Source organism: Hemiscyllium ocellatum, chromosome 4 (genome assembly GCF_020745735.1).
Source record: "Hemiscyllium ocellatum isolate sHemOce1 chromosome 4, sHemOce1.pat.X.cur, whole genome shotgun sequence".
NCBI classification, from domain to species: domain Eukaryota; kingdom Metazoa; phylum Chordata; class Chondrichthyes; order Orectolobiformes; family Hemiscylliidae; genus Hemiscyllium; species Hemiscyllium ocellatum.
In genome coordinates, this window is record NC_083404.1 from 59,173,956 (window position 1) to 59,191,334 (window position 17,379).

General features: G+C 44.8%; 1 protein-coding gene across 1 annotated transcript in view; it reads left to right on the top strand.

Moving 5' to 3' along the window:
* LOC132815204 (regulator of G-protein signaling 22-like) overlaps positions 1-17,379 on the top strand; it is a 153,018-nt gene that overhangs the window by 25,322 nt on the left and 110,317 nt on the right. The window contains exon 5 of the mRNA XM_060824020.1: positions 6,702-6,775. Coding sequence (XP_060680003.1) covers positions 6,702-6,775 — 74 coding nt within the window. The remainder of the gene's footprint in view (positions 1-6,701; positions 6,776-17,379) is intronic.

The following is a 17,379-nucleotide window of genomic DNA, read 5'->3' on the forward strand; positions in this document are numbered from 1 at the left end:
GAAATGTGTTAATAATATTTTAGCCATGTTTATGTCGTAAGTATTTCTCTCTCTGTGAAAAGTGAAGAACACCTCTGTCCTTTACTTCCTGGTTTGCTGTCTCTGAGAAAACTTCAATCTGATTGATTTACCCTGTTTGATGACAATAATGAAATATGTTAAATAATCTACTCACATGTTTCAAATATCTTTGCTTCATTGTTTTTAAAAAGATTGTAACTTGATAAAGTCAAACAACATTAATTTTATTTTTTCTCCAATATTAGTACCTTGATCCTGTGCAGGGCATTAAATGGATAAAAAATGAGAGACTCCCAGCATTCCTTTTGAGTGATTGTTACTTTGAGTACAGGTAATAAAGTCCAAATCTTTTTCTTTGACTGATTGTTATGATAATATTCACCATATACAAATATAATCATATTTTTAAAAACTTTGAATAAATGTGCACTTTTCTATAATAAAAAGTTATCATGCTTTAGTGCATTGCATAGTACTTATTATTTAGCTTGTATGGGTGATAAGAAAACAATCTTGCAAAGAGGTAAAACTAGAATGAAGCCAAGCCATCTGCCAAGGCTTCAACTAGCTATTGGGGCAGAACTTCCCAAGGTTGGTTGTAGACCCCAACAGGGTCGCTGAACAAATTTTCAGAATCACAAGCACCAAGGCAGCAATGTCTGTCATATAGCTCCAGTTGTGTGCTAACAGCTGCATGGTCACTTTAGGTTTCTGCTTTAACTATTGGTGTTGAAATCATTCCACAGAGGCTAGTATTCAGAGACCAAGTCACTTGTTATTTACATGTGCGTAGTATTTGACACAGGTCTGGCTCTTTTATCCTCAGAGCAAACTCTAAGAGAGAGTAGAACCTCTGACACCTGTTTATACCTGTCAGCCAGGGATCCCTAATTGGAAGAGGCTAACAACCCCAATCAGGGAACTCAATGAGATCCATCTGGCTGATCTCAATACAATGACTACATTTCTTCCCTTCTAAGCTTGGGAACATAAGCCTGCGGCTTCTTGTAACTTTTCCTGGAATGTTTTGCATCGGATCTGGTTCCTCCGACTCAGCCTTGGATGCAGATGGCAAGTACTGGACCTCAGCACCTCTTACACCTAGACCATCTTGGAAGAAACTTATGCTCTTCTTTAGGCAGTAAAGGCATCAAAGCTATGACATCCACTGTGTCCACCTAAAACTCAGAGGTTTCTTTGATACTAGATGGAGGAAGAGAACCCAGTTTCTGATAGATTTTCTGGATATTTTTGAGGGGCTGTATATGTTTGCTTCTGCCCTGTTCGCGAGTTTATAGCTTTCATGTGGTCTACGTGCTTGTTCAGGACCACCTTACCTCCCAGAACTTTGTACATCATGGTACCTGACCTTGCACCGACCATGTCTCTTACCCGTGTTGGGCTGTATGTGTGTTTTCGGCACCAAACCTCATCTCATGAAGTAAACTATCTTGCTCCTTTAGAGGAGTCTTATTGATTATATTGGCATTCCTGATGCTGTTTCACTCTCCCAACCAGGTCCAGGAAGATCAGGTTTAACCTGGAGTGCCATCTTCTCCCCCTTAGCAAATTTGCTGGAGCTATTCTTGCAGTAGCATCAGAGGTAGTTCGATAATCAAATAGGAACACAGTTAATTTGGTAACAAATGAAGCTGTGGGCTGTTTCTTTAAGCCTGCCTTCAAAATTAGGACTGCTCTTTCTGCCAGACCATTGGACAATGGTCCTTTTTATACCAAATGCCATTCAATTTTAAGGGATACTTAAATTCCCTGCTGGTAAATGATGGCCCATTGTCTGTGACCAACTTCTCGGAGCCCATGTCAGGCAAATGATGTTCACAGCTTTTCTACAATCGTTCCAGTGATTGCTGAATGAACTCTATCCATATCCAACCACTTTGAGTGGCCGTCTACAATGATTAAGAATGTTACATCCATGAAAGGACTGCCACGACCCCACCCCTCATCACCAAACCATCATCTCCCAGACCATACAGAACCTCATCACCTCAGGAGATCTCCCACTCACAACTTCCAACCTCATAGTCTGGGAACCCCGCACTGCCCGGTTCTACCTCCTTCCCAAGATCCACAAGCCTGACCACCCTGGCCGACCCACTGAACTCATCTCTACCTACCTTGACACTGTCCTATCCCCATAGTCCAGGAACTCCCCACATACGTTCGAGACACCACTCACACCCTCCACCTCCTCCAAGATTCTGTTTCCTCGGCCCCCAACGCCTCATCTTCACCATGGATATCCAATCCCTCTACACCTCCATCCACCATGACCAGGGCTTCCAAGCCCTACGTTTTTCCCTCTCCCGACATCCCCAACAGTAGCCTTCCACTGACACTCTCATTCGTTTGGCCGAACTGGTCCTCACCCTTAACAATTTCTCCTTCGAATCCTCTCACTTCCTCCAGACCAAAGGGGTAGCCATGGGCACACATCTGGGCCCCAGCTATGCCTGTCTCTTTGTTGGCTACGTAGAACAGTCGATCTTCCGTAATTACACCAGCACCACTCCCTACCTCTTCCTCCACTACATTGATGACTGCATTGGCGCCACTTCGTGCTCCCGCGAGGAGGTTGAGCAATTCATCAACTTCACCAACACATTCCACCCTGACCTTAAATTTACCTAGACCATCTCTGACACCTCCCTCTCCTTCCTGGACCTCTCCATCTCCATTAATGATGACCGACTTGACACTGACATTTTTTACAAACTCACCGACTCCCACAGCTACCTGGATTACACCTCTTCCCAGTAAAAAATGAGGTCTGCAGATGCTGGAGATCACAGCTGCAAATGTGTTGCTGGTCAAAGCACAGCAGGTTAGGCAGCATCTCAGGAATAGAGAATTCGACGTTTCGAGCATAAGCCCTTCATCAGGAATAAGAGAGAGAGAGCCAAGCAGGCTGAGATAAAAGGTAGGGAGGAGGGACTAGGGGGAGGGACGATGGAGGTGGGATAGGTGGAAGGAGGTCAAGGTGAGGGTGATAGGCCGGAGTGGGGTGGGGGCGGAGAGGTCAGGAAGAGGATTGCAGGTTAGGAGGGCGGTGCTGAGTTGAGGGAACCGACTGAGACAAGGTGGGGGGAGGGGAAATGAGGAAGCTGGAGAAATCTGAATTCATACCTTGTGGTTGGAGGGTTCCCAGGCGGAAGATGAGGCGCTCCTCCTCCAGCCATCGTGTAGTTGTGTTCTGCCGGTGGAGGAGTCCAAGGACCTGCATGTCCTCGGTGGAGTGGGAGGGGGAGTTAAAGTGTTGAGCCACGGGGTGATTGGGTTGGTTGGTTCGGGCGGCCCAGAGGTGTTCTCTGAAGCGTTCCGCAAGTAAGCGGCCTGTCTCACCAATATAGAGGAGGCCACATCGGGTGCAGCGGATGCAATAGATGATGTGTGTGGAGGTACAGGTGAACTTGTGGCGGATATGGAAGGATCCCTTGGGGCCTTGGAGGGAAGTGAGTGTGGAGGTGTGGGCGCAAGTTTTACATTTCCTGCGGTTGCAGGGGAAGGTGCCGGGGGTGGAGGTTGGGTTGGTGGGGGGGTGTGGATCTGACAAGGGAGTCACGAAGGGAGTGGTCCTTGCGGAACGCTGATAGGGGAGGGGAGGGAAATATATCCTTGGTGGTGGGGTCCGTTTGGAGGTGGCGGAAATGGCGGCGGATAATACGTTGTATGCGCAGGTTGGTGGGGTGGTAGGTGAGAACCAGTGGGGTTCTGTCTTGGTGGCGGTTGGAGGAGCGGGGCTCAAGGGCGGAGGAGCGGGAAGTGGAGGAGATGCGGTGGAGGGCATCGTCGATCACGTCTGGGGGGAATCTGCGGTCCTTGAAGAAGGAGGCCATCTGGGCTGTGCGGTGTTGGAATTGGTCCTCCTGGGAGCAGACGCGGCGGAGACGAAGGAATTGGGAATATGGGATGGCGTTTTTACAGGGGGCAGGGTGGGAGGAGGTGTAGTCCAGGTAGCTGTGGGAGTCAGTCGGTTTATAATAGATGTCTGTGTTGAGTCGGTCGCCCGAGATAGAAATGGAAAGGTCTAGGAAGGGGAGGAAGGAGTCTGAGACAGTCCAGGTGAATTTCAGGTCGGGATGGAAGGTGTTAGTAAAGTTGATGAACTGTTCAACCTCCTCGTGGGAGCACGAGGCAGCGCCGATACAGTCATCGATGTAGCGGAGGAAAAGGTGGGGGGTGGTGCCAGTGTAGTTGCGGAAGATGGACTGTTCCACATATCCTACGAAGAGGCAGGCATAGCTGGGGCCCATGCGGGTGCCCATGGCAACTCCTTTAGTTTGGAGGAAGTGGGAGGATTGAAAAGAGAAGTTATTCAGGGTGAGGACCAGTTCAGTCAGTCGAAGGAGGGTGTCAGTGGAAGGGTACTGGTTGGTGCGGCGGGAAAGGAAGAAGCGGAGGGCTTTGAGTCCTTCGTGATGGGGGATGGAGGTGTACAGGGACTGGATGTCCATAGTGAAAATAAGGCGTTGGGGACCGGGGAAGCGAAAATCCTGGAGGAGGTGGAGGGCGTGGGTGGTGTCCCGAACGTAGGTGGGGAGTTCTTGGACTAAAGGGGACAGGACCGTGTCGAGGTATTGGGAGATGAGTTCGGTGGGGCAGGAGCAGGCTGAGACAATGGGTCGGCCGGGGCAGGCAGGTTTGTGGATTTTGGGCAGGAGGTAGAAACGGGCGGTGCGGGGTTGTGGGACTATGAGGTTGGAGGCGGTGGATGGGAGATCCCCTGAGGTGATGAGGTCCTGGATGGTCTGGGAGATGACCCCTGAGGTGATGAGGTCCTGGATGGTCCACCCTACCTCTTGCAAAAATGCCATCTCATATTCCCAATTCCTCCGCCTCTGCCGTATCTGCTCCCAGGAGGACCAGTTCTACCACAGAATACACCAGACTGCCTCCTTCTTTAGAGACCGCAATTTCCTTTCTCACGTGATTAAAAATGCCCTCCAACGCATCTCGTCCACATCCCGCATCTCCGCCCTCAGACCCCACTCCTCCAACCGTAACAAGGACAGAACGCCCCTGGTGCTCACCTTCTACCCTACCAACCTTTGCATAAACCAAATCATCCGCTGACATTTCCGCCACCTCCAAAAAGACCCCACCACCAGGGATATATTTCCCTCCCAACCCTTTCCGCCTTACGCAAAGACCATTCCCTCCGTGACTACCTGGTCAGGTCCACGCCCCCCTACAACCCAGCCTCTCATCTGGCACCTTCCCCTGCCACTGCAGGAACTGCAAAACCTATGCCCACACCTCCTCCCTCACCTCCATCCAAGGCCCTAAAGGAGCCTTCCACATCCATCAAAGTTTTACCTGCACATCCACAAATGTCATTTATTGTATCCGTTGCTCCCGATGTGGTCTCCTCTACATTGGGGAGACTGGATGCCTCCTAGCAGAGCGCTTTAGGGAACATCACTGGGACACCCACACCAATCAACCCCACCGCCCTGTGGCCCAACATTTCAACTCCCCCTCCCACTCTGCCGAGGACATGGAGGTCCTGGGCCTCCTTCACCGCTGCTCCCTCACCACCAGATGCCTGGAGGAAGAATGCCTCATCCTCTGCCTCAGAACACTTCAACCCCAGGGCATCAATGTGGACTTCAACAGTTTCCCCATTCCCCCTTCCTCCATCTCACCCTAGTTCCAAACTTCCAGCTCAGCACTGTCCCCATGCCTTGTCCTACCTGCCTATCTTCTTTTCCACCTATCCACTCCACCCTCCCCCTGCCCCCGACCTATCTCCTTCATCCCCTCTCCCCACTCACCTATTGTACTCTATGGTACTTTCTCCCCACCCCCATCCTCCTCTAATTGATCTCTCCACGCTTCAGACTCTCTGCCTTTATTCCTGATGAAGGGCTTTTCCCCGAAACGTCGATTTTACTGCTCCTCGGATGCTGCCTGAACTGCTGTACTCTTCCAGCACCACTAACCCAGAATCTGGTTTCCAGCATCTGCAGTCATTGTTTTTACACAGTTTGTATGTAACCGAGTCCAGGGTTTACCTGGCTATTCTCACAAATGTGGGGAGATGCTGGTGGTAATTTTGTCTTTGTTGGCACTCTGGGCACTGCATGTACGCATCCAATCCTGGCCACCTTACATAATTTCTTGCCAACACTTTCATTTTGGACACCATTTCATGGGGCGGCACGGTGGCACAGTGGTTAGCACTGCTGCCTCACAGCGCCAGGGACCTGGGTTCGATTCCCGCCTCAGGCGACTGACTGTGTGGAGTTTGCACGTTCTCCCCGTGTCTGCGTGGGTTTCCTCCGGGTGCTCCGGTTTCCTCCCACAGTCCAAAGATGTGCGGGTCAGGTGAATTGGCCATGCTAAATTGCCCGTAGTGTTAGGTAAGGGGTATATGTAGGGGTATGGGTGGGTTGCGCTTCGGCGGGTCGGTGTGGACTTGTTGGGCCGAAGGGCCTGTTTCCACACTGTAAGTAATCTAATCTAAAAAACCTCTCAATGACCAACCTCTGCTCAGGGCAATCACTCTTGCTCCCCATAATAAAATGCTATCCTGTACAGTGATTGGGTCTCACTGGGTCCAGAAAGGTTTTCAATCTGGCTATGATGGCCCTTTTGTTTCCCTCATCAGTATCAGCTGCTTTAGTTTCACCCTGACCAGATCTTTTTTTCATCCATAGTCCAATACTGTCAGCAGTGACCGGAAAGGTGTCTGGGAAAGTTTAAATCCAGAATGGGGACTCTTCCAGTTATGGTACCACCAGTGATGTATCTGCCAATGAGAGGCGGTTCAAAGCATTCATATTTACTACTTGGCCTCCCAGACGATGTTCCAGCTTATAATTGTACATAATTAGAATGACAGCCCAATCCTGAATTTGATCTGAAGCTATGGATGGCACGGCAGTATCCTCTTTGAGTATCTCTAGCAGGGTTTTGTCTTCTTTTACTATTATAAATTTACACCCTTAAAGGTATTACTGGAACTTTCTCATACCAAAGATGACCACCAAACCTTCCTACTCTATCTGGGTATTTTTGCGCTCTGCATCAGCCAAAGTCTGGGAAACATATGCTATTGGGCATTCCTCTTCATCAAGTCACCTGTGAGCCAACACTACCCCAATACTATACAGGGAGGCATCGCATGTCAGCAGTAGAATTCATTTGGGATCATACTTCTGCACTTCCTGAAAGATCACATCTTGGATACAGGACTATTTCTGAGGCTGACCAAGTTATAAAGGTGTCAGGATGGAGGCCAGGTTACTTTCCATAATAATTCACTAATCTGAGGAAAGACTTAAAGTCTGGTACAGATGTGGGAGCTGGGGCACCTTTGATCACCCTCATTTGATCTTCCAAATAGTGTAACTTGGCCTTATCAACTCTGTAGCTCAAATAGCTCATTTGGGGTACCTGAAACACACACCTTGGAGAAACATCTAAAGACTATGTCCAAGTTCTCTAAATGCTCTGTATTGGTCTTCCCTGTTAGTGACGAGTCATCCAGATAAATGCCAACTGAAGTGGGAGATGGCACAGGGCAGGGTGACAATAGGCATACGGACACACAAGATGGCTGCTGAACCATAAGTTGGCCACTTGACACACCAGATGTCCGCTGGATCACAATATGGAGAGAGACAGCAGAGTAATCACAGATACTACCTAGGGCCACCAGGATGCCAGTACAATGCACTTACAACCTAATTGATTAGTTTAAGGCAGGTGGAGGAAAGAATACACCTAAATAGCATATACTGCCTGCCTAAGTGTCTAGGTCCAGCCAACATCTTTGATAGAAATGCTAACTGTTTGATACAGACTCAATACAAAGTGCTAATAATTCTCCTTCTCAGGAAGAGCAGTTAGTGCCCATTACTACAGCAATGGACTTCTACGCAGACAATTGAAACTGGCAATGTCTGCCCTGAAACTGACAACCATGCTGAAATTAACAAAGGCTGTGCTGGAACTGACACTGAAACTATTAACGATTCTGCAATGTTTACAACAAACTATGTTACAGAGACAATAACATCATCACAGATCTAGTATATCACAGAATGTATAAAAGTATCTTGACGTGTTCCGGGTTGAGAGAAGAATCGCAGCTGACCACTCTGCTGTTGGTGTCTTTCTCTCCTCAGAGCTTCCTTGTACAATTAACTCTGTTGATGAACCCTGACTCTGACTCCAAGGCTGGTGATTTTCTCCAAAACACAACCTATGATAGACCCTGTGAAACATTCTCCATCATCCACTGAAAAATGGTGCAGGCTGATGATACTCTAAATGTTGATACAAGCCCTTATGGGTATTAATTATAGCATATTTCTGTGAATCCTCTTCTGACTTCAATTGCAAGTACGCATGGCTCATGTCCAGCTTCATGAAAGATAGCAGCCCCCAAACCCCACACCCAACCCCAGATTTGCATACAAGTCCTCTATGTGAGAGATTTGGTATTCATCTAGCTGCAAGAAGTGGTTTACTGTTTGTTTTAAATACCTACACAGACAAACTGACCCATTGGGCTTCACAATCAATATAATCGGATGCAGCACATTCTACAAACTGTATTGGGTTGATCATTTCTTCACTTTTCAGCCTGCTAGGTCTTGCAGAATCATGGAAATGCTTCCTAGTCAACATGTAAGTTGGCCTTGGCTCCTTTGATCTCTTGACTAATGAATTCAAGATGGCGACGAAGTAGCATCACAGCATGCAAACTCTTGTCTGGAACTCATCTGCTTCGTCTGCTTGTATTTCTTTTTTTTTCTTTTACTGATCTTTTCTTTATTTCTTTAATCTACCTACCTTCTGTGGAGAACGAGTTTGTACAGCATGGAGAAGGTCGAACCAGCGTGGCAATGAGAGAGTTCCCCCGGTATCTGTGACAATGGCGTGATCAGGAAGCCTCAGGCCTGACAGCATCTGCAACATCAATTATGGGGCGATCAAGCTCTTGTGGGGATTACATGGCCAGCATGGCTAAACACTTAAGAATGACTAGAATCTCATCTTATCCAGTTTCTCTGTATGGAGACCACAAATCTGGTTCTGAAAGTCTATAATGTGCACCTGGATGTTGGACAGTGGTGACTGGAGGAGCAGAGAGGGTGAAATCTGCAGAGATGGAAAGATGAATTTTAGAAGCTCATTCAGTTCTAGTAATATTAATTCAATATTACCTTACTCAGTATTTTACCATTTACACAATTTGTTTAGTAATTTATTCTGTAATCCAAGATGGTGCCAAAATGCAGCGACACTATCCATTTTTCACTGTAGTTAGGAACAAGTGACAATATAATAAATAAATAGACCTTCCTCAAAAACTTATGGGCATTTAATTAGGATTTCAGTCAGGCAGTCATTTACTAATCAAAAAATGTTTGAGCCAATCAAGCCGAATCTTTCTCAACCAATTTCACCCCATCATGCTTGGGTCTGAGCCTTTTACTACAATCAGTGCTAACTAAACTGCTTCTGATACAAGACCAGAACCGAAGGTGTTCCCATAATTTATAAAGGTTCTCAGGATATGTTTTCAGTTTCGTCAAGGTTTCACACAAGCCTAAGGGTTTGAGTCAGAGCGAATTTTGTTAAACATTGATTCTGCAGTCAGCTGGTATCAACCTTAATTAGAACTGGGTGACCATTTAACCAGATGTTTATTTTGATTGATTCTGATTTGGATATTGCTGAGCAATTGAGCTATTCCGAGCCAGATGTAGGTGGGTTTTCTCAGGCCTATTGTGACTCTTTTGATGTCTCGAGTCCACCTATTGGCAGCAACTACAATGGCTTGCTGGCCCAGATTCTGAAGAAAATGTTAACCATATGGCTGAAGCTTGACTTTGTTTTGCTGTGAGCTGACCTACAGTCCCTCAGTTTCAGATATATCCTGAGTGAGGCTATGCAATTGCTTCACTCAAGTGGTGTTGCAAAACTCAGTTGGTCTGGCGAGGATGTCAACTTCCATTGACACATGCTGTAGCTCATACGATCCACTTGTCATGTTTTCCATTGACAAAGTCAGTTGTAGTGCCTGTTTGAAGTCCACTTGGGCTTCAGTTATTAGGCGCTTTTGCATGACTACATTATTAATCCCACATACGAAATGGTCTCTCAGTAACTCACTAACTGTTCAATCAAAGTCACATGCCTCTGCCAGTCATCTTAACCTCTTCAAAAATTCTGACATAAACTCCCCGGTTCTTGAACTGCTGAGGAAAACCGATCATGTCTCAGAATTAGAGGACGCTTTGCGTCATAATGTTCCTTAACTAAGTCAGTCAACTCTTGGAAGTTGTAATATCTGGTGCTTTAGGAAATGTGAGGCTCCTAATAACTGAAAAAGATCCAGATACATAAGCTGTCAGAAGAATTACCTGTTGAGTTTCATCTGCCCCAATGTCAATAGCCTGAAAAAAAATAACTTATCCTTTCCACAGAATGGACCCAGTCTTCAATGGCTGGATCAAATGAATCAAGCTTCCAAAATGGTGTCAGATATGCTTCCCTAACACAAAGATGACTGTTGGAAGTGAACTTTTCCAGGAGAATTTTTTTTTCTCGCATCACTACTGAAATAGTTTCACAGAGCCCTGTAATCTGTCACCAAGTCACCCGTTATTTACACATGTATAGCACTTGACATTGTTCCAGCTTCCTCAGAGAGAGAGAGCAGAACCTCTGACACTCCTTTTTTTTAAATTAAACAATTCACAGTTTACCAAAGAATTAACATTAACAGCTGTACACAAAGAAACAGCAATTTTACAAGGGAGGGGAATGGCAAAGCCAGGTCCCAAACCCTGACATTCAACTGGTTTTCAGGGAAATGAGGACAAACTTCAAATCCCAGTTTCAATCATTACAAACAGTCACAATGACATTTATACATACAAGACAGTCCAGTTACATTAAAAAGGTGCATACAATACAGAGACACTCCTGTTTATATCTGTCAGCCAGGGGTCCCTGATTGGATGAGGTTAACAGCCCCAGTTAGGGAACTCATATTCTATGAGATCCAGCTGTCTTAATGTATTACAAACACTACAGGTGTGGCCTAATTAGCTGAGACCAGATGAGTGTTTTGGAAAACCCAGTCCAAAGTAGGTGCTTTCTGTTTAACACTCTGGATTAACTGGCTTGGTCCCCCAACTCTCTCACTTTACAAGTTCTCCTTCCCTTACAGATTCTCCCACCCCCATTCCCCACCATTCTAACCGATCAGTAGTCATGATCACTTCAAGTGCCAAAACAGAGCCACAATGAAAAAACCTTTGGGAAGCACTGTGTTAGGAGGTGTGCTAAAATTAGTATAATATCACTCTTCCTTTTCCTTTCTCCTTCTTCTATGGGGGAGGCTTCCATTTGGCAATTTGGCGGGGCACTGCTGAACATAGGATTTCAAATTGATGATTGTGAAGATGTATAAATTCAGCAGTTTCAATTTTAAGCATTTTTTTTGCAAAAGCACAATGCACTCGTTGCTTCTTGTGTTTTTTTCCTTTTTGCTTTTACTTTTATCAAGAATTCTTGTCCCCTCTTTCCTTGAAGGCACTGTTGTACGTCCATGGCTATGACTCAGGTATCTCAGCCAAAAATGCAATTCTTCTAGTTTAAACATGAGGATAGAATTTTGGACTTCATGTCTCATGCAATTTGCAATTGGATTTGCAATATTGCAGTCAGATGCTTCTCTAATCTACTATGTTCAGGTCAACTACCATTGTCTCAGTTGAGGTCAGCTAGCTCATTACAAACTGGGAACCAAACTTCAACGCTTCCTCAATAAAACGCCAAAGAACTGCAGATGCTGTTAATCAGAAACAAAAGCAGGAAATTACTGGAAAAGCTCAGCAGGTCTGGCATAATCTGTGCAGAGAAAACAAGTTAACATTTTGGGTTCGGTGACCCATCCTCAGATATTCCTCACTCCTCTGGTTGAATGTTTGCTGACAGTTATATTTATATAACTGGCCATTATAAAACTGCATCTGTCTTCTAGCCTTTCTTTAATGAATGTGAAGTTTATTAGATCAGCTTTTCAGCATTTTAAATCACCATCGTCGTACAAACACATTAATTCTTTACAGATACTGGATAGTAAAGATACCCTATAGAATGAATGCAAACAAAGACTAGTTTTACAACCTTATAATGCTTAGTACATGGCCAGAGGAAATCTTCAAAACAAGGTTTTGAACAATATTTAATTATCAAAGAGTACATTGTTAAAAACATTGAAAATGGGAGAGGACTAGGCTGTCAGCCTACTTTGTGCCTGTTCCACTATTCAATATGTTGTGGCTGCTCATCCAACTCAGTACCCTATGCTCACTTTCACATTATATTCTTTGATTCCTTTAGCCCTCATGATGCCAAACCAACAATGCTGAAATGTATAAATGTATTAATAAAACTTATCATTGGTATGTATTGAGCACCCTTATTTCAGCAATTTAAGTTCTCTTCACAGCTACTAGATGTATTGTAGCGAATTTTGACTGCTACCGTTGCTTTGTCTAAAAATTACAAATGCCTATGACATTCGATTGGAGTGAAAAAGTTGGTTGTTTCTTTGGCCCAATTTGGTTTAAATACAGCTGGTTCTGATATAATGCAATAGTTCCATTCTCGTGACATTTTGTGTCATAAGAAAATCAAGCAATCGCTTTGCCATTTAAAATAATGGGACTGGAATAGTATTATAGCTGATACAGGTAAGGAAAATTCGTTTTCTACAAATAATGGTTTAAATTCTTCAATAACGTTAAAGCCAATTCGCATTGAAGAAACACGCATTATAGATTAGATTAGATTACTTACAGTGTGGAAACAGGCCCTTCGGCCCAACAAGTCCACACCGACCTGCCGAAGCGCAACCTACCCATACCCCTAACTTAACACTACGGGCAATTTAGCATGGCCAATTCACCTAACCTGCACATCTTTTTGGACTGTGGAAGGAAACCGGAGCACCCGGAGGAAACCCATGCAGACACGGGGAGAACGTGCAAACTCCACACAGTCAGTCGCCTGAGGCGGGAATTGAACCCGGGTCTCTGGCGCTGTGAGGCCACCGTGCCGCCCACAATCGACTGTAATCCTTTAGTTGGTCTTAATGTTTCAACTTCTTCTGCCACTGTGCAGACCTCCAAGGTCCTTGTGTGGTAGCAGCTTCTAGAACCTTAAGTCAATGAATCCACTTGTTGCTTGCTTTGCATGGACCCATCGAGGTGCTATGCAGCTATGAGGGAACATTATGTGGGAATAGGGCACCTGGCACCATTGCTGTCAATGAGTAATTTCCTTGACTTATGATTTCGGAACATAAGAATGATTTGGGTTTTTATTTCCAAATAAGTAGTGTCTCATTCTCATCCATTGTTATTTAGCTAATAGCAATTAAATTGGCTTTCATGGTGCCCACTGGAATTGTATTATCATATCAGCAGTGATGTTTGGGACTTCCGTGCAATTTTTAGATACTAACAGTCAGATAACATCGCTTTGGGAACAGAATGGCTTAACTTGATGCTAGTCCATAAAATGATCCTTCTGGGTACAGCAGTTGTCACACTGTCTCATAATGATGTCTTCCTCCCCTCTCCAAAGAATACCATTTTGATTTGACTCTGCCAGAATCCATGAAATTCGAAATAATATTGTCATTACAATGGATCAGAACCACAAAGTACAATGGATGTTATTAAAATTTTAATTGCAAAGGATACTTTTTAATCAAGGACTCTTACAGACAAAAAACTCCAAGGAGATGTTTCAGTGTAGTCTGTGAAAATTGTGTGTGGGTTCATGGACTGTCATCCCTGTAGAATGCCAGGGCTATTTCAAACAGAAAGTCATTATGGAGAAACCAATGATCTCCCCTTTTCAACATAAAGCCACGTCTTTTACTTTTTGGGTTTTGTCCTTCCAGGGATACATAAAATAAAATGGTAAAAACCAGCTGCAGCTTGGTCTATGTGTAGTAGTGAAAGATGGTCTGTTAGTGGAAGGTGCAATATTGAGCCGAGGTTTGTATGTATTTGCCCTGGTTAGACCACAAGCGTGCTGTCAAGATCACAGTTGAAGAATACCAATTGTCACCCCCTGCATTGCTGGTACCAGGAGCATTTCATTCTGCCTGCTGGAAGTCAAGCACCAACAAAAGGAACAGGAGAAAAGTATGTTAATAACCTGTAAAAATCAAGAATCCTGAACTCAACCATTCAACTAGCAATGTTCTACTTTATATACTTCAGGAACTACCCGAGAAATGGATCTAGATAATCTTTTAGCTTTTATCTTTTTCTTGGAATCGTGCCATATTTCTAATCTGTTGATATGTGTGTTACATTACTACTTCTTTTTGCATTTAGTAACCAATAATCTCACTCTTATGTTAGCTCAGTAAATTCTCAATTATTGGGTCGTATCTGGGAGTTGGTTAGTTCAGTTGGCAGGACAGGCAGTCTGTATTGCAGAGTGATGCCAACAGCATTCAGTTTCTGCATTGGCTGAGGTCAGACCTTCTCAACTTTACCCCTCACCTGAGGCATGTTGAGCCTCATGTTAAACTCATTCACTCACTCACTCACTAATGAGCAAGCGGTTCTCTGAGGCTATGGCAACTTTACTTTTTACTCAACTCTGGTTAAAACATAACTCCTTTTAAAACATAATTTCACTTGTTCTACAAAAGAGGGATCCTCTATATGTTAACTTTGTTGCAACTAACAGAGGGGATGGATGAATAGTGAAAGGAAGCTCATTCATCTGTCCTCACTCAGGGGCTTAACAATTTGGACCATCTGTCTGGGATTGGAAGAACTTTGGGAACTTTGCCCAGGGATGGGTCATAACAAAACTCATGGTTCACTGGTTTAATGTGAATGAAATCTGTTCTCCATAATGGCTTAAACATTTTGGCAGGTACTTTAGATCAAAATGTAATAACACCAACTACCACCCGCCTGATATTCACACACAAGTTAACTTTGACCACGTGATGAATTTATCAGGGACAATCGTATCGGGGCCTGAATGATGTCGGCAAGGTCAAAAAATGTGGCAGAATCCCATGAGAAGTGCAGTAAAGCCTATCTTGATGTTGGGAATAACTCATTGCACCTTTAAACTCTAATCCACATGTCAAGACGAGATTCTCGAGATTCTCGCTCAGCAGCAGTCAGTTGTCTATTAAGATGGATTATTATTTATTAATTACTTTATTAGCTGCATATTTCACCTCAATAATATGCAGTTTCTATGATACTGCCCGCCACCAAGAAAACAGGATACAGAGAATTTTAGTTGTGGAAGTTCTGGTTAGAGCGGGTAGATGATCTCAACTTGCCGCCTGCTCAGAAGGATCTCTATGTTGGATGTCAACATCATGAGTGCACACTCCATGAACACTGGCCACATGCAATCTTTGACCACAGACAATGGCATCCAGTACATGTCAGCTTCTAAAAACACTCAATGCACATTTTGGATCTACATGTGAAACACCTTTGTACCTCAGGATGCACTGACAGCTATCATTGTAATGCTGCAGCAAGGACATTGTGTGCTCATAGATCGGACCAAGCTGCATCTACAGCCTGTTTGCTTGCTCTCATGGTGCTCACTCACTACGAATGTGCCTGAATGCTCAGAGCATTCCTGCCTTGCTTAGAGATTTTGCGTCTTGCCCCTCAACCAGGGCCAACAAGCTCATAATACTACTGTGTTGGCATACTGTAGGCACAGCCACAAAACCAGGAAGCTTGTCATTGTTGTCAACAGTCCTCAGTCAAGTCGAGGCAGATATCCTTCAGACAGAGGGTTCTGATGTAGTAAGTCAAGGACATCCTCCAGTATCAGTCCAAACGTTTGAATACTGCACGGGGCAGTTAGAGTCAGAATCTCTTCCTCATAAGGGGTAAGGGACCAAATGTCAGGCAAGCCACTTTCTATCTTGATTCTTTCTACCCCATTGTGCACTGGTTTCCTACTGGAATGAGAGAGAGGCAGATATTGAGGGAGATAGAAGTGGATGGCACAGCTATTACTGCTAGTACAGGTGAAATAAATAGATAGCAGGCAGGGTTAGTGGTATTAGGATTAGGTTGGAGGAGAGCAACAGAGAAAGATTTTGCAGGCAATCATGAGAGTGGTAGAATATGAGCTTTGATGGGAGTTGAATGCAGTATCTGAGATAGAGTGATTCTGAAGTATTAGAAATAAGATAATATGCTTGTAAAATGGAGAAAATCAATGAAGTTCCTCCTATAGTGCTATGCATTTCTCCAGATGGCTCAGATTGCACTGACCCTAGTGACAAAATTGGACCAGATTGATAGGGTCTGCTGTTGTAGCCTCCATTACAGGTGTTGGGGAAAGAGGACATCCCACTCCTGCAGCACTCTGTCCAGCAGGATCACAAAGCAGCATGCCAATTTTCCCTGGGGTGCCATGTCTGAGGCAAATGTCAGCAACTATGTAGGGCAACTTTAGATTGACCGTGGATTTTAAAGATGATATCAGCACCAGGAATGCCAGTTCATTTCAGAATTCCACTTCCAGGAACAACAAATGGAGCTGGATTTGGACAAGAGGTGAGTTATAGGGGTACATAGTTGAGAAGTACATTTGTGGCAAGAAAACTTGCTTTGCCTTGTGGAGAGAAACCCTTCATGAAATTTGGAGAGACTGACATTTAGCCAGTATGATTCTGATCTACTTCACTAAGTGTGAGTTTTGCCAAGATTTATGAACAATTTCTCTCCTTGGGGCCGAACAACTTTACTTGCTGCATGTTCCCAAATTTGTTGCATTAACTAGTAACAGGTACACCACCCTTTAGTGTCCTCCTTGTCCAATTCTAGCTCCATTCTACCACAGATCATGCCCAAAACAACTCTCCACTGCTGGGATACCTGGAATGGATTGGCACCCCTGTTGCTGATGCCATCTTTCAAAGGTTGTTGTGCACCTGCATAAACACCGAGAGCTCAGACCTCCCTCGTACAATTCCTGACATTTGTCTGGTACTTGGCAGCATCAGGAAAGTAATTTCCCCTGTTTTGCAAGCAGGGACCTGGAGGTCCTGCTGGTTGGGATGGTTGCTGTTGGACATCCTCTTCCCCCAGGATCTGTGGAGGACATGACAGCAGACCATGTCAGCCTGGTCTGAGTTTGTCACCCCATTCAGTGCAGTGTCAGCCATGTGGAGGAATGCACAGCAATGTAGAAATAAAGCCAGTAACCTTCTCCATTCTGCCATTGTAAGTGACACCATCTTCTCTCTGATATGTCAAGTTCACCCTTGTCCTGCAACAGTACCCACCT